The sequence below is a fragment of the Triticum aestivum genome, chromosome 1A, assembly GCF_018294505.1.
Source record: "Triticum aestivum cultivar Chinese Spring chromosome 1A, IWGSC CS RefSeq v2.1, whole genome shotgun sequence".
NCBI lineage: Eukaryota > Viridiplantae > Streptophyta > Magnoliopsida > Poales > Poaceae > Triticum > Triticum aestivum.
Window position 1 is genome coordinate 44,162,260 of NC_057794.1, and position 16,835 is coordinate 44,179,094.

Below are 16,835 nucleotides of genomic sequence, written 5' to 3' on the forward strand. Positions count from 1 at the left end.
GAAGTAGAGGGAAACAAGCAAGGAAACTGTGCACGCACCTAATAACACCATGAACAAAAGTGTCGGCTTATTATTTACATATATAATTTTTCTTAAGTCAGACCTTAGGAATAGATTCATTAAAAACATAGGAGAGAGATGTCGGATTAATTTGACATCGGGTAAAAACCGTTACAACTCACCTGCAAGATGTAGCATCACGGCCGATCTGGCTACCCACCAGAAGACCTACACTCATCGCCGAACAGTGGAACAATATCAAGGTTGCTTGCAAAGTGTCATTGTGGTCACTTCTTCCCGAGCGAGCGACTCCGATTCCACCACATATGACCAACCAAAAGCACTCCGAACAAGAAACACATGAGAACGTTGTACATCTATGCCAAACAATCAGCCAACACATTGAGGACTAGGCAACTCTGACTTCAACAACGATCCCCACAGGAGAAAGAAGCACGACTTGTACCAACATAGCCCGAACTACCCATTGTGCATGGCATCGTTCTTGCCGGGTTGCCCCATACTGCTACAGCTCCAACTTCATGGTCAGGGACATGAGAAACGGTTAAGATGAAGGGCATGCCACGACCCCGTTTATCTTGCCTCCATCATTGTTGCCACACAAACCGCAGAGACACCGGATATTAGATGCATCGATTTGACATTTTTGACTCCCAGTAAGTAAGTTCCATGCACGGTTCAACGGAAGCAACTGCCTACAATACAAAAATCCCTCTAATAATTTTTTATTACATGAGGTTATAAGACCCTGGGTTTATTCAAAAAGTGTATGTTCACTGGGCATGAATATGATGACTGGAATTGTGGGTTAAAAATGACTGGAAAGGTCAATGTCACACAGTATTGGAAAGAATATCAACAGACCTATTATATTGCGTTGAAACACATGAAGAAGGTGGGGATTTAAGTAGGAGAACACGAGAATTTCGACGTGCTAGTATCCAACACGATGTTCTATGGAGAATTTGTAGGCTACCAAGTCCAATAGTTGGTTCAGTGAACGCTTCTGTGATGTTCGAGGAATTGATCCAAATCTTAATGATCTATCCAGAGGCCCAAAATGTTTTGGATAGAACCTGGGCCTACGAGAGGGTATTGGACCTGGGCTAAGTTATGTCATGCTGGGGGTCCCGACGCTGACCTGGTGATGGGCTGACTTCCCGCCTTGTGATGTTCCCCTGGTATGTGGTAGTGTTAGTAGCACCTGAGCTTGTCAAGAGCAAGAGTGCGCCTGGGTTGAACTGAAACCTTGGCCAGGTCCTGAAGGCCTCCCAAGGATTAGTGAAAGGAAAATATTGAGAGTCGGCATTGCCACGAGGCAGGAGAATGGCATGGTCTGCAGTGCTTGGAAGCTTGAGAGAGAAGTCGAAGCTAGCCACGCGAAGAGTCCAACCTCGTGATCTATGTTTGTCGTTGAAGATGACCTACTTTCGGAGAAGTGGTTCCAGTGAGACCACGAATCATCTTGAATCTTTGAGTGATTTCATCGTGAACGCCGGGCCTGGATGCACCAAGCCCAATCCGGTTTGGTCCCCGCATGGAGAGCAATGTACCCACCCGAACTGAGTCTGGAATGGTCAAGCATGCAGTGCGAGGCAGTGTGGGTCCCAGTGAAGGTTGCGTCCCATCGCCTGCCACATCTAAACTGCCTCAAATACTTTGGTAGCAGTATATAACCGATTTCGTAGATCGAGGGTTAATTCATTGGGAAAGTGTCCATTCGTTGTGCAACAATATAAGTGAGAAGTGTTGTGTTGGTCCCAATTTTGAGGTGGTGGGTTATCGCTAGGCACCGATTGGAGAGGGGGGGGGGGGCCCATTATGATGGCGAAAATGGTACACTAACGTAAACAATTACATGAAGTTACGAAACCTTCCTTTCCACGTACTAAACACCCCCCCCCCCTGAATTTCACGGTGGGCCCAGCGCCCCATTATGCCCGGTTAAACATTGCCACCTCATATCCAACACGTAAACTCATGTAAGATCACGTGGATGAAGCAAAGCTCTCTTGATGGTGAGGATTGTCGATGGACACCATTTTTACGGTGAGGGATGTTGTTGCCCTATCTGTAGGTGTGGATATATGGAAGGTATACGTACTACCTTTGTTTTTATTATTTACTCTCCATGTTAATTGTTTAGGTAAAGCAATGATGAATCTAATGGTCAAATTTTGGTATTGGCAATGTTAATAAATTTTCCTATAAATTTGATTAAAGTTCACAAATATTTTCTTCGACAAAGTTAATATGCAGAGTATATAAAAACAAAGGTGATATTGTGTTAAATATTTAATTATGATGGACAGATCATTTTTTGTAATAGTATAGTATATAAATGTTTACTTATGGTGTGTTGCAAAAATGGGTTGATCTTAGATGTATGGCAAGAACCGTTTGAAAATGTGTATATCGTTGGGTTGACATGTTTGCCGAAAACATCCAATGGAGATAGATTGAGAAGGAAAGTGAAATGGACATGTTGCCTATATATGTTTGTGTTTGAAGTGTGAAAATTTGCGTTTGAATCTCAGTGACTGAACAAATCTAGAACTTTGAACATCTCCCACCTGTACTGAAGCATATTGGAATTCAACTCTAACATAATTGTGCTGTTAATTTTTTTAAATTATTTCTGTTATTCTTGAATCAAGATGAGCACCCGTACACACTCTGTTGTTGCTGCCTCTTTTTGGGCACACGCTCACACCGCTGGTATTTGTTTGGCGGTTGAGTAGCGCACAATGCGTGGCTGGCCATAGAAAGTCACGCACAGTACCCCACAAAAAAAAAGTCACGTGCAGTAACAAGACCTCAGCTCTGCACCGAGGGGTACCACCGTCTTTTATCGGTATCAGCTCAGCTCTGCACCGAGGGGTAGCAGATGCATGGCGTGCACCACGTGACGTGAGAGGGCTTTTGCGTCATGCCCCTAGTTTGAATATGAAGTTCATCAATGGTGATTTAGCCCCTAAAACCATACTGACAACAGCAGCACTGAGCACTCAGCCCTGCTCTTACCTGTCCCTATATACATGAGCTTCCTGCACAAACCGAACATGTTTCCTCTCGATACCTAAATACTAGTTCAGAGACGATGCAGTTTACAAGCGGCCTCAAGAGAGGCTTACTCGAAACGCGTCCAAACTTTTACCACACCCTACAGAGGCCCTATGATGACACCGTGCCAGATCTCGAGCAATCCTACCATCGTACGATTTTCCGAGGATTTCAACGGTTGCATCAAGAATGACACCGAGATACTTTTGGTAACCCGGTGGCAGGGCATGCCCCTCCCTCGTCTGTGCAAGGAGTAGGCATGCCACAAGGACATCACAAATGATTCCCCATGCCGCTACCCGACATGATTTCATGTGCCACCTTGCTGATCTGCAATTCCCGGCAATGAAACCCCAGCAGAGCAATAAATTTCTCGAATATTGCGCGCGTCCCCGAAAAATGTGAGGCCGTGGCACGTGCCATGAGGTTGCCCCCTCTTAGAGCATGAGAAGTTTCGAGGCCAACGGAGCAACAGGACCAGCATTTCCTGCACAAACCGGACACGTTCCCTCTAGATACCTAGATACTAGCTCGGAGACGGTGCGGTTTACAAGCGACCTCAGGGGAGGCTTACTCGAAACACGTCCAAACTTTTACCACACCCTACAGAGGCCCTGTGATGACACCGTGTCAGATCCCGAGCAATCATACCATCAACATCACAAATAGTCCATCTCCTTAACAAGAGTGTAATGAATACCAAAGCTTAAAGCATATGGACTATCCCACTATTTATATTTAAACATGTCTTGTTGCTTGTCTGTAGGCGAGCTGGGACTAAACTTTGATGGTGGCCTTATCTTTACCGAGAGCCACTCTCGGTAACTGCTCGTTTACCGAGAGCCACTCTCAGGTAACATCCACTAGGAGATTCATAGTGACTGTATGGACTCTTAGTAATGAGAGAAGACTGAAGCTTGTTGCGGTTGCACTATTAAACTATTTAAACAGGTCATTTTGCTAGTCGGTAAGCAAGGTGGGACTAAATTTTTGCCGAGCGCCACTCTCGGCAAAGAGTTGCAACCGTAACCGTGTCGTTAGTCGCCGCCAAATGTGCCACGTGGCAAAACTATGCCGTGTGTGGCCGGATGGCCCTCGGCAAATAGTGCCTTTGCCCAGTATAGCCTATTTGCCGAGCAATACTGTCGGCATTGTCGTGTGTTTGCCGACTTACTCCCTTTGCCGAGTGCGACTCTCGGCGTTCTTTACTTTGTCGAGTGCCCGTGTTTTGGCTCTCGGCGAAGACGCCAACACCCGGCGTATATGAAAATTCCAGTAGTGCACCTGTACTGAAGCATTGTAAGTCAACTCTAACATAATTGTGCTGTTAAGTTTTTTTAATTATTTCAGTTATTCCTGAATCAAGATGAGCACCCGTACACACTCTGCTCTTGCTGCTTCTTTTTGGGCACACACTCACACCGGTGGTATTTCTTTGACGGTTGAGTGGTGCACAATGCGTGGTTGGTCATACAAAGTCACGCGCAGTAACAAGAGCTCAGCTCTGCACTTAGGGGTATCAACGCTGCTTGACGCTGCTTTTTTGGAGGACTGCCTAAAACCATACTGGCAACAGCAGCACTGAGCACTCAGTCCTGCTCTTACCTGTCCATATATGCATGAGCTTCTCTCGCTTGCTTGGCCGGCCAAGTAGCAAGCAGTAGGTTCTTCTGTGCAAGCTCGCTCACTCCTCAGTCCCTAGTCTGGCAAGAGAGAAGAGAGATGGCTCGCCCCTACCACCTGACCCTCCTCTCCGTCTTTTCCTTCCTGCTCCTCACTGGCCTTGTGACTGCTGATCTGTCCGGAGAGAATAAAGTCGGGAAGATTGTGACCATGACCGTCCAGTACCCGGCCGCGGGCTCACCGCCGGGGGAGAAGACCACGATCTCAGCGCACTACGTTGACGAGAACGGAGGCGGCGACCGCCGCTTCAACCTCGACTGTGACGATGACGAGCCGTACGTCTCTCTCTCTGTGTGTGTGTGTCCTCTCTCTCTCTTTCTCTTCGTGTGATTTTTCTTGGTTCAGTAAATTTCTAGCTAAGATTACAATCGATCTGCAGCCTCGGTTTCGCCATGAAGTACCTTATCACGACCCTGGAGGGGATACGAGATACGCGGGAGTCTCGATCCGAGGTAACTAACGTCGAGTTTGCCCCACCCTGCTCCTTGTTCTCGCTGATTTCAGAACGCAATGTGAAGTGCTGATCTTGACCTTTGCCTCACTAATTGTTTCTCAGCTCTAGTACTACCTGGACCTTCACGTACGGTGCTCAGCGTGGTGGATGGTTGCATGTCCAGTGCCCAGTGGAAATTGGAGAAGGAGCTCCCCTTTTCGTCTCAGGGAAAATATATTAGGCGCCTTTTAACTTTGTGTTGTAGTATCGGACTATCAGTAATTAAGGGGAATTTCTGGTTGTACTTCCATATTATTGTACCCTCTATCAGTAACCAGTGCCAGTCGGAGAGGTAGCAGTGTGGTATAGTACAGTGCGCAGGGTGCTTGAGTATGTCGATCTTCAAGTATCTCTGTATATATCTTGGATTGTGTGTGTCGCTTAGCATAAGAAATGATCGTGTGAATCTCTTCTGAGTTCGTTCGAGAAATAAAATTGTATTCTTATGTCTTCTATTCTATGCATTTTCTGCTAAATTTGTGTCAAGTGGAGAAGATTAATTGTGCTTTTGGAAAACATTAACTAAATATAGCATAAATTCGAACACAAGGTGCCATAAGCAACCAGTTAAAATAGCACCTATTACAGTAAGAGAGAAGAAAATTAAGGGGTTGTTTAGTTCTATGCCTTGGATTGCCGCACATTTTGCCAAATTTGCCTAAGATTAGTTTAATAAAATGAAAGCCACAAGTTGACAAGCCTAAGGAAATCATGCGATACTTTTTGTGTGTATGTAATGTGGGGCCGTAGTGTAGCTTGCCTAAGGTGTTGCTTGAACCAAACACACACCTAAATTGGCCAAACTTACCTAAACTTAGATGTCGCAAATTTTGAAAAAGTTAGGCCCTGTTTGGTTCATAAGTCCTAGGACTTTTTTTAGTCCCAACTTATAAGTCCCAAGTCCCTAAAAAGTCCCTACCTGTTTGGTTCCTGGGACTTATAAGTCTCTATAAGACCATATTACAACTATAAGTCCCTATAAGTCCCTTCTTAAGAGTCTTATTTCATAAGTCCCAAATGCCCACTTTAAGTCCCTATAAGTCTCTCCTGTTTGGTTTAGATGGGACTTATAGAGACTTATTTAAGTCCCTAGACCAATAAGTCCCTGGAAACAAACACCCTCTTAGTCGCAAACCAAACAACCCCTAAGAATGCAACAAAAGATCAATTAATTAGCACCATCGCTATCACCTCTATATATATATCAGTTATCCAATACCCGATTTCAACAAACTATTCAAGGAATACCTCAACATATAGTTAACTTGAATGCACTAGCTAGATACACTACCCAAACCGCATATATAACGGAATAATAACCATGCTCAAGCACAATATGAAGTTCGCCACACCAGGCCAAAATCCGAAAATTGACCTTTTTTGGGAAAGTTCGGCACGAAATGACCCTGTTCGAAATGTTTAATAAATCTGACCCTTTTCTGAAATGCAACAAAAGGCGCCATTTTATTTGAACTACGCAACACCATGGTCAATATGTTGACACTCAAATGCAGTCACGGAAGAACAAATAGGAAGTATTATAAATATTTGCTTGATCCTCGTCATAACTAGAACTTGCAGACTCGGGTCCATCTAATTCAATACTTTTACTCTTTCCACAACCTCATCAAGACTAAAGACTTGTCACAAATGACATGCCTTTCTCCTCGTTCTCAACAAGCTAGGCATTGTTACTCAATAAAGTCGCCGTGTCCATGTAATGAGCACTAACAAGTGTCACTATCTAAAAACAATGGCAAGAAACATAATACATCAACGAAAAATCTACCGCGTAACACTTAAAGCACATTGCAAGAATATAGCATCAAGGAATAAACAATCAATAATAGTCCATGCCATTACATCCATTCCCCCTCTAACACACAAACCCTAACCCTAACCATAGTTCATTGATGTCACAAATAATAAATATATGACTAATCGTAGTTCTTACTACACATCACAAAAATTATATTGGCCATTGTATCACCACTTCAACACTGGATTTGGGAGAAATCCCCAAAACTAGAATTTGGGCACACTTGACCAATGCCACCCAACAAATGAAAGTCAACCAAATTGTGGGAGATGTGAGAGGTTACCTCAACGGATGGAGAAGGAACTGAATCTACGGATAAATGTCACCGATTTGGCATCGCATTGGTACTCACATTTTTCTGGATTTATTTCAGCTTTCCGGCGATGTTTATTTAGTGGGAGTAGACCTTCCCATCGACTATGAGGTGTCTGTGGTGACCTGGTCAATCTCAAATTGTTATGTTGGCACATTATCTCGAAGGTGCCGATAGGGGTAGGGTATGCGTGAGTGGGTTCATAGGGGTGAGCCCATGTGTGCATATGTGAACTTCCACGGTTGTACCATGTTAAAAAAATTGAAGTAACATCAATGACTCGTAGACGATGTTCCTATAAAAATCATTTTGGTTAGAAACATCAAACAACATTGTTATGAAATTTTAGGTAAGCAGATATTAAACCACATACATCAAAAGCAATAGTGAAACCCACAAAAAATTATGAAATGCGTACATAATAAAATAAATAATGTGTATAGGAAAAAACAAAAAGGATAAATTAAGATAGGAGGGCTGATTTAGATCAAATGAAATGTCATTTTGGTAGGCACTCCCTCCGTCCCACGATATAAGACGTTTTTCGCAAATTAGACTGCATACTACAAATATGAACGAACAAACTCTTACGGCAATTTCTCCCAAAGGAGAGCTTTCTACTCAGAAGCAAGAGTACAAGACGTCTGTTTTGACTTTCAACTACTCCATTGACGAGCAAGCAAACAGAAAAGCACATGCATTGATTCAACACACACTCTGTGAGTCAAACTGTCAGCTCGGCGCCGGTCTTGGGACAGTTCGGCGACCGTTGAGAAAGGACACTCAGTGCATGATCACACCCTACGGCCTGCAACACTACGGCTGAGTAGATCGGCGCACACAATGCACTGATGGAGCTGCCGCTGCTACTACTTTTTGGGCACATGCACTGCTGGTATGCTTGTTTGACGGTTGAGTGGCGCGCACTGCGTGGCTTGCCATCAAGTATTTGTCCTGGTACAACATTTGCTTCCGAGCCAGCCATACGAACCAGGCCTTCACTCCAGCCTCCTTGGTCAGGTTTCCCTGCCTCTGGTCCGTCTCTTCTTCTATCGTTCTTGGATCATGAAGGCGCAGTGGATCCCGGTTTTGTTGGCGGGAGGACTGCGTTTTTAGGTGGTTTTCTTAAAGTTTTGTTAGGGTTTATGCCATGCTCAGAAAGACGAGGCGGAGGTGGCTTCTTGAACATGGAATAAGGTCCTTCCCACCTAGGCCCCGTTCCGTCTATATTTCTAGCATTGTCGGAGAGCGTGTTGAGGTGTGTCTCCAGTGGATCTCGTGGGATCGGGTCGGTGTTTGTCTTCGGTGGATCCGCTTCGATCCGGTCTTCGTTCGTGTATGTGTTTGCGGGTTGAATCTTTTCGATCTAGGATTCTCTTCATCGGCGGCGGTTGTTGTTCTGATACGCTGGTCCTATGGGGTCTTAGCACGATGAGTTTCCAGCTGTCTACAATAACAAATGTTTGTCCGGCTCCAATGATGGAAGGACGATGACGGCGGCGCGCCTTCAGTTCGCTCCAGTGCTTGTAGTCGTTGCTAGGTGGCCTACGGACCTGGATGTAATTCTTAGTTCTGGTGTTATTTATACTACCTTGACAATTGATAAATAGATTGAAAGTTTTCTCGCAAAAATAAGTATTTGTAGTACAAGTTTGCCCATGTGGACTTTCTATGGAAATTTGTTTTTTACGCTCATTTTGTCATCAAGTACTTGGACAACACTTTGCGTATTTCAAAAGATAAAACTTGACATTATTTGCTTATTCAAATATTGACAAAAAAATTGTACCTCCCACATGCCCCCTTTTATACAGCTTCGTAATTTTGCACCTATTCTGTGAAGAGCATGCAAGGCATGGTGTCAGCTTCACACTTCATAGTGAAAAGACAAGTTTGCCCGTGCAGACTTCCTCAGGAACTTTGTGTTTTGCCGTCATTTTGTCATCAAGTATTTGAACAACACTTTGGTGCATTTCAAAAGATATTTGACAATAAAACTTGACATTATTTGCATATTAAAATTTTGACCTAAAGATTGTGCCTCTCCCCTCGTGTCGCAACTGGGCCGCACGCCCGCGCTCCCTAGCCTCCGTCTGCCATGCCGCACCACCCTTGAAACTGCCACACATCGATCGCCGCCCACTACCATTCTCGCCAAGAGCAAATAGCCACGAAGAGTAGCCTCGGGCATGTTGGAGGCGTTACGCCATTTTGGCGAAGGGAGTTTGTATGGATAAGCAAGCTTAGGGCTAGGTTTTTCGTTTCTTATTTTCCGGAATGTGCTCCCATTTCTAAAAACACTTCCATCCAATTCCAACTAACGGAGCGTAAGCAAGGGGCAAAAGTGTCTTCAGTTGAGAAGGCAAAATCATAATGTTAGATAAGCGAGGGTAAAACTGCAATTGGAATTCATATTAGAAAACCATAATGCCTCTCCCAAACCATAATGGCAACGGCCAACAGTACAGCTGCAGCTGTTCACGCGGCTCACGCAGCTCTGCTCTGACCTATCTGGTCCATATATATGCTTCTCTCGTTTGCTTGGCCGGCCACATTTCGTTCACGCAGTCGAAGTAGCAAGCAGTAGGTTTTGTGCACTCCCCGGCCCGAAGTCTGCCCATGGCTCGGCTTTACCACCTCACGCTCCTCTCCGTCTTCTTCTTCCTGCTCCTCACCGGCCTCGTGGCTGCTGATCTGTCCGGAGGGAAGAAGGTCGGGAAGAAGGTGACCATGACCGTGCGGTACCCGCCTGAAGACTTGGGGGAGAAGATCACGATCTCGACGCACCTCGTCGGCGAGGGCGGGGTCGGCGACAGCCACTTCCATCTCGACGGCGACGACTACGAGCCGTATGTCTAGCTCTCTCTTTCTCCAACTCATCGTCACAAAGGACACACTCCACCGAATAATTTTTTAGCTAAGCTCGCAATCGATCTGCAGCATCATTTTCGCCGTGAAAAACCTTGTTTCTGCCCTGGGGAAGGTAGGGGATCCGCAGGCCTCTCTATCCGAGGTAATGCACATTTTGTCCCTCCCTTTCTCATCCATTGGTTCAGATTTCAGAACGCAAATGTAAGCTACTGACCTTTGCCTAATTGTTTCTCAGATGTAGCTTCACGGTGCATGCCCAGTCACTGCGCCACTGGACACTGGAGATGGAGCTCCTCTTTACTTTCGTCTCAGCGAGAATACATTAGGCGCCTTACTATTTTATTGTACTACCGTCTGCAAGCAGAAGTGCCCATCCGGTGGCCTATTATTTGGGCTATAGTAATGTCGTAGTGTTTATGGTGCTGGAGTCTGTCTGCAGCTATCTCTGTGTATCTTGGATTCTATAATCTTCCGGGCTAGGGAAAGAAAATATTTCGTCGTTCTTCAATTTATTTCTGCTCAATTTCCATCAAGTAGAGGATCACTATTGTGCTTTATTAAGAAATTAAATAGAACATAACTGCACGAGTATAAAAAGGAAATGGGAAGGACGTAAGAACAAAGTAAAAAACAAGCGAGGAATGGGCTGAGACTGAAAACAGAGGGACACACTAGCTAATAACGCCATGTACGCTAGCTAATAGCACTACGATGACAGAGTCAGCTTATTTTCTTAAGTGAGACCGATTCATTAAACAAAATAGAAGAAATATGTCCGGTTAATTTGTGAAAAAAGCGGGCAGAAACCGTTACAACACACTCACAAGACGTGGCATCGTGCCACCGCCCTGCCTCGCCTCCAGCAAACTCCCGTCAAAGCCTCGCCCGGCGTCCCCATTTTCGGCTTGGGTTCCGTCTGATCCAATCGGGGGTCAAAGTAAAAAAGGCTCCCCCATCTGCACCCCTCAATCCTCAAACTTGCCTCCGCCTGAGACGCTGTCCCGAGACACATCGCAACTAGCTCCGGCTTGGTCTTGCTAGCGTGCTCGCTAACACTTGTCGCGGCGCCCCCATCTAAGCCTTGAGACTTCACTCCTCTCCCATCGACTCACACAGTTTGTAATTTTAGCCAGCTGATAATTAGCAAAATCGAAATTCATTTGGCCATAGAAAATATGAATGAACAACCATTTTAGCTAGAAACGAAGAACATGTTTCAACTTTGTACCAACGAACAAACATAAGCCACATGCATTCAACACACATGAGATGTGAGAACCGGGCCACCAGCAACCGTCCGGTAGACAGTACTACTTGTGTTGATGCTCCATGCATGAGTTGACACCAGAAACCGTCTGGTAGACGGCACTACTAGTGTTAGACGCTCCATGCATGAGTTGATCGATCACACCAAAGTTGAAGTAGCACCGGTAACTCGTGCATGATCACTCTCTACATGACACTACAAAGCCATCCAAAAGGACATGAATCGTGAACGATGTGCAGATCACTAGCAATTTATGTTAAGACATATCGGACATCATTGTTGTGAAAATTTGGTTAAGCGGATGTTAAATGACTTCAAAAGCAATATTGCTTGCAACCTCACGAAAGAAATATGAACTCAATATCACTAGTAGAAAAGGGGGCTTTGGTCCAGGCCGGGTAAGCCCATTAGTCCCGGTTCAGTCCAGAACCGGGACCAATGGGTGCATTTATCCCGGTTCGTGCGGCTAAGGCATTAGTCCCGGTTCACCTGGGCCCTTTAGTCCCGGTTCGTGCCACGAACCGGGACTAAAGGGTGCGATGCCCATTAGTCCCGGTTGGTGGCACCAACCGGGACTAATGGGCTTTGAGGCATTAGTACCGGTTCATGCCACGAACCGGTACTAAAGGTCCCATTTTCAAACTCTCTCTCCCCCCCTGGACCGCCTTTTCAGTTTTAGAAAAAACAAAAGAAAATGATGGAAATGTCAAAAAAATAAAATAAAATAAGTTTCCCATGTGATATGTGGTCTAGTTGTTGGGAAAATTTACAAATATGAACTTCGACTTTATTTACAAAATCTCTCTGGAATTTGTAAAATGGGCATAACTTTTGCATACGAACTTGGATTAAAAAGTTTTTTATATGAAAAATCATCTACTCGAAAAGTTACATCCGATGGAGACCGCCTACGGCCTGTTTGCAAATTTGTAGAATCCTCAAATTTCAAAAGGAAAAAAGTTATGCTCAAATTTCAGTTTTTTTAAATTTTCATTAAATCTGGTCAAACTATGGTCAAACTACTTATTCAAGAAGTATTAATGTTACTAAATAATTATTCAAGAATATTAGTGTTATTAAATAATTATTTCAGTTTTTTTGAATTTTGGTCAAATCTGGTCAAACTATGGTCAAACTGTGGTCAAACAATGGTCAAACTACTTATTCAAGAAATATTAGTGTTACTAAAAAATTATTGTTTTTTAGAACAATAGTTTCAAACTCAAACAGTGAAATGTGTGACTTCATGCTCAAGCTAAACTCCTGAGGGTTAATAGGATTGACATCTTACTATTGTCAGGAAAACAACGAGTATAGACTTGGAAACGAGGGAGAATAGAATCCGGAAGTTAAGCGTGCTCAGGCTGGGGGAGTGGGAGGATGGGTGACCGTCCGAGAAGTTAGATGATTTGGAATGATGAGGGGTAATTAGAGATTAAATTGAGCAGTGATGAGGAGTGATTAGAGATTAGAGGTTAAAATAATTCAGAAATTTGAAAATAAAAAAAAAATCAAAAAAAAGCAGAAAATTTCCTTTAGTACCGGTTGGTGTTACCAACCAGGACTAAAGGTGGACCGGCCACGTGGAGGGTCTTTAGTCCCGGTTCTGATTTGAACCGGGACTAAAGGGTCAGGGCATTAGTAACGACCCTTTAGTCCCGGTTCAAGAACTTGAACCGGGACTAAAGGCCCTTTTTCTACTAGTGTATATAGCAAAGGGAAGGTGTACAGGAAACAGAAAGGTAAGGGAGGGTGGGTTTACAATTACAAAGCTGAAGCAAATATCTACAAACTGCCTTTTCCTGTGAAACAAGACTTCTGTTTCTGACTTTCAAGTGTACAGTACCACCGATGAGATGAGCGAACAGAAAGCACATGCATTCAACCACACACTTTTTCAGACAGAGAATCCGCTTGCAGCGTCAAACTGTCAACTCTGTGACCATAAGCTGATGACACCCGGCACTAGCAAGTACTCCCTCCGTCCGGAATTACTTGTCATTAAAATGGATGTGTCTAGAACTAAAATATATCTAGATAAATCCATTTCAATGATAAGGAGGGAGTAGCAGCTTGTACTACATGATCACCCTACAGCCTCCACTGACACTACGGCCGAGTAGATCAGGTTCACAGACAGTTGATTGGGTTCACAGACAGTTGATTGGCGCACACTGCCTGAGTGGAAACAAGAACTCAGCTCTGCACCGAGCTAGCTCCTGTACATTAGAAACCTAATCCATTTTTCTTTTTCAATTTTCCAAGGTAAAATCCTAGTTGGGATCCACTGTAGTCTGTAGGGGTAAGAACACCAATGTCTCTAAAACCATACTGGCAACTGTACGTACATCAGCAGTAGTTCACAACTCTGCTCTTACCTACCTATCCTCCATATATGCATGTTTGGCCGGCCACATTTCGCTCACGCAGTTGAAGTAGCAACCAGGGCAACCAGCCAACCAGTAGGTTCTGTGCACTCCTCAGCCCCAAGTCTGCCATGGCTCGGCTTCGGCTCTACCACCTGACCCTCCTCTCCGTCTTCTTCTTCCTGACCCTCACCGGCCTCGAGGCTGCCGGTCCGTCCGGAGGGAAGAAGGTGACCATGACCGTCCAGTTCCCGCCTGCCGACTCGCCGCCGGGGGAGAATATCACGATCTCGACGCACTACGTCGGCGATGACGGGGTGGGCGACAGCCACATCCATCTCGACTGCGACGACCACGAGCCGTATGCCCCCCCCCCCCCCCCCCCCCCCCCCCCCCTCTCTCTCTCTCTCCACCCGACTCCGACAGTCTGACGAGCCGTGTGATTTTTAGCTTGATTTGATTTCTAGCTAATCTTGCGGTTGATCTGCAGTCAGCTCGGTTCCGCCGTAAAACACCTTGTCACGAGCCTGGAGAAGATACGAGATGAGGAGGCGCCACTATCCGAGGTAACGTACATTTTGCCCCTCCGATCCCTGTCTATCCGTCGGTTCATTTCTCAGAGAGCAATGCAAAAATGCTGAGATTTGCCTCATTGTTTCTGAGCTGTAGGCCTACGATATGCCCAGTGAGTGGATGCAGGTTCTCTTTCATTTGGTCTCTGGGAAAATCAGGCGCGATTTACTTTATTACCGTAGTATTGTCTCTGCAAGGAGCTCCTTCGCTCGTGCGAACAATCACTCGGCAGCTCTATCCTCCTCGCACTACTAAACACACGGTGAAGAAATCTTCCGCGTTCAGTCTGTGCCACTCTGTGGAGTGCCCACTCGTGGGTTCTCCCTGTAGTAATGTGGTAGTGTGCACACTGTGCAGGATGCTGGAGTACATCTACCTTCAGTTATCTCTGTATACCTTAGATTCTGTCGCTTAACATATCTTCCGTGTTGGAGAAAGAAAATATCTTCTTGTTCTTCTATTTATGTATTTCTCCTCAATTTCTGTGAAATATTGCGTTGTACAAACAGACTAATAGAGTGTATTTTCACCAAAAAAAAAGACTAATAGAGTGTAACTGCACAATTATCAAAAAGATTTACAAAAAATAGAGAGAGATACAAGTAAGGAACTGTATCACCTAGAAAGAAAACATCGACACGACAAAAGATTCAGCTTACTACACATATCTTTTTTCTTAACTAGATGATACCCCGCATGTTGTTGCGGAAATATTTTGCAACATATTTCAATGTGATTCATTGTATGAAACATGAATATTTAAAGTAATAATATAAAAAGCTAACACTAAAAATACATATAATTTATTGTGCTTGATTACTGTATAGTTGTAAAATGTTTATTAAATGTATATAGCATAATAAAATGAAAATTCTCATGTATGTTGCATGTTGAGATAGGTCTTTTTTTTTCATGCATGTCATGATGAAGTGGCATGCTTGCATGTTGAGAGACATATGATAGTGGGGGTGGACCTTTTCTCATGCATGTTGTGCGATGATGTGGCATGCTTGCATGTTGAGAAAAATAGTTAATGGAAGCTAGCTATTTAGATATAGAAGATTCGGATCTTAATTAGGACCTAGTTTCATTAAAAAAATAGAAAAGAGATGTCCAGAAAATTTGCGGCAAACCAGATAAAATCGTTACAACACATATGCAAGACGTGCCATCATGGCCAACCTAGCTACCCACAAGCCACAAGACCCACTCATCGCCAAAAAGTGGAATTGGTCCGGATCTTGCTGATCTAGGCGTAGCTAACATGACAAGTTAGACCATATGAAGGGTATGTAATCAATGGTTACATGCTTGCTACGAAAGAGAAGAATGGTAGATCAAAGACTCAGAATTTGCTTGTTACCCTACAAGTTCTGCTAGGAAACAAATAAGGAAAAGAAACATATATACTATGGATACATTAATAAGATATGGGAGCTGGACCATGTGGATTCTAGAATTGCATTGTTCCAATGTCAGTGTGTTAGCAAAAACTGAGTCAATTGTAAAGAAAATGGTCATACTAATGTAAATATCAACAAGTTGCCTACAAAGAATAATCCATTCATATTTGCTCAATTTGTCCATCAAGTCTTCTACATTGACCACACAAGAAATAAAAGCTGACATGTGGCAATGCCCTCAAAAAGGAAAATTCTTGGTGTGGAAGGTATAATCCATAAGGACAATCATAACCGAGTTGACGATATTTTGCCTACCGTGCCTGGATCAACAAAAGAGTGTGCTAAAGTACTTTCGACCGAACCTTATGATCATGATGATGATGTAATTGTCTAATATGCATGTCTTTTGACATTTCCTGATTTTGAGTTGAACTATGTAAGATTATTATTTGCATTGTATGGTTTTGAATTAAAATGTGTTTGAATATTTGTTTGCACTGTATGATTTTGAGTTGAATTGTGTATGATTTTTAGTTGAACTATGTCGGTGAATGATACTGGCAGTAGTTCTCCTGACAGGGTGTTGTGCATAGCAAAAAGTATAGACGGGAAGCCACATAAAGTTTTTACCCAAGTTCGGGCCCTCATGGTGGAGCAAATACCCTAGTCCTACTTGATATTGTTAGTACAAATGCCTCGTTTGAGGAGGTTATAATGGTATATTGTGGGTGTATCCAAACCAAGGATTTTTTTTCTCGATTCCATTTTTTCGGTTGGCACAAAAAAACACCAGTTTCTAGAAAATTACGGATTTTTTGGATTTTTCAAATGAGTTTTGAATTCAATTGTTTTGCTTTCAAATATAAACTATATTAAGCCCGCCTTACATAGTATTGTTCTTGTCCGAGTAGTTAGTGCATCTCTCTGTCATTCGTAAGCTCGTTGGTTTGAACCAACCATCCC

General features: G+C 43.9%; 3 protein-coding genes across 3 annotated transcripts; all 3 read left to right on the top strand.

Annotated features, from left to right (window-relative positions):
- Positions 1-4,571: 4,571 nt before the first annotated feature.
- Positions 4,572-5,713, top strand: LOC123087585 (uncharacterized). Its single transcript, XM_044509658.1, has 3 exons — positions 4,572-5,042; positions 5,147-5,219; positions 5,324-5,713. The coding sequence occupies exons 1-3, from the start codon at positions 4,807-4,809 to the stop codon at positions 5,327-5,329; spliced, it is 315 nt and encodes a 104-aa protein (XP_044365593.1). The 5' UTR covers positions 4,572-4,806; the 3' UTR covers positions 5,330-5,713.
- A 4,239-nt stretch (positions 5,714-9,952) lies between these two features.
- LOC123087674 (uncharacterized) lies at positions 9,953-10,771 on the top strand. Its single transcript, XM_044509769.1, has 3 exons — positions 9,953-10,241; positions 10,333-10,405; positions 10,499-10,771. Exons 1-3 carry the CDS (start codon positions 10,012-10,014, stop codon positions 10,502-10,504), a joined length of 309 nt encoding a protein of 102 aa, XP_044365704.1. The 5' UTR covers positions 9,953-10,011; the 3' UTR covers positions 10,505-10,771.
- A 3,156-nt stretch (positions 10,772-13,927) lies between these two features.
- On the top strand, positions 13,928-14,990 carry LOC123087740 (uncharacterized). Its single transcript, XM_044509875.1, has 3 exons — positions 13,928-14,257; positions 14,387-14,462; positions 14,566-14,990. Exons 1-3 carry the CDS (start codon positions 14,028-14,030, stop codon positions 14,722-14,724), a joined length of 465 nt encoding a protein of 154 aa, XP_044365810.1. The 5' UTR covers positions 13,928-14,027; the 3' UTR covers positions 14,725-14,990.
- The last annotated feature ends 1,845 nt before the right edge of the window (positions 14,991-16,835 follow it).

What these genes read in the sequence shown, in the direction of transcription:
- LOC123087585 (XM_044509658.1), top strand. Translation starts at nt 4,807, where the DNA reads ATGGCTCGCCCCTACCACCTGACCCTCCTCTCCGTCTTTTCCTTCCTG. An exon ending in GACTGTGACGATGACGAGCC is followed by an intron (nt 5,043 to 5,146) that starts GTACGTCTCTCT and finishes ATCGATCTGCAG; the next exon opens with CCTCGGTTTCGCCATGAAGT.
- LOC123087674 (XM_044509769.1), top strand. Translation starts at nt 10,012, where the DNA reads ATGGCTCGGCTTTACCACCTCACGCTCCTCTCCGTCTTCTTCTTCCTG. An exon ending in GACGGCGACGACTACGAGCC is followed by an intron (nt 10,242 to 10,332) that starts GTATGTCTAGCT and finishes ATCGATCTGCAG; the next exon opens with CATCATTTTCGCCGTGAAAA.
- LOC123087740 (XM_044509875.1), top strand. Translation starts at nt 14,028, where the DNA reads ATGGCTCGGCTTCGGCTCTACCACCTGACCCTCCTCTCCGTCTTCTTC. An exon ending in GACTGCGACGACCACGAGCC is followed by an intron (nt 14,258 to 14,386) that starts GTATGCCCCCCC and finishes GTTGATCTGCAG; the next exon opens with TCAGCTCGGTTCCGCCGTAA. An exon ending in AGGAGGCGCCACTATCCGAG is followed by an intron (nt 14,463 to 14,565) that starts GTAACGTACATT and finishes TCTGAGCTGTAG; the next exon opens with GCCTACGATATGCCCAGTGA.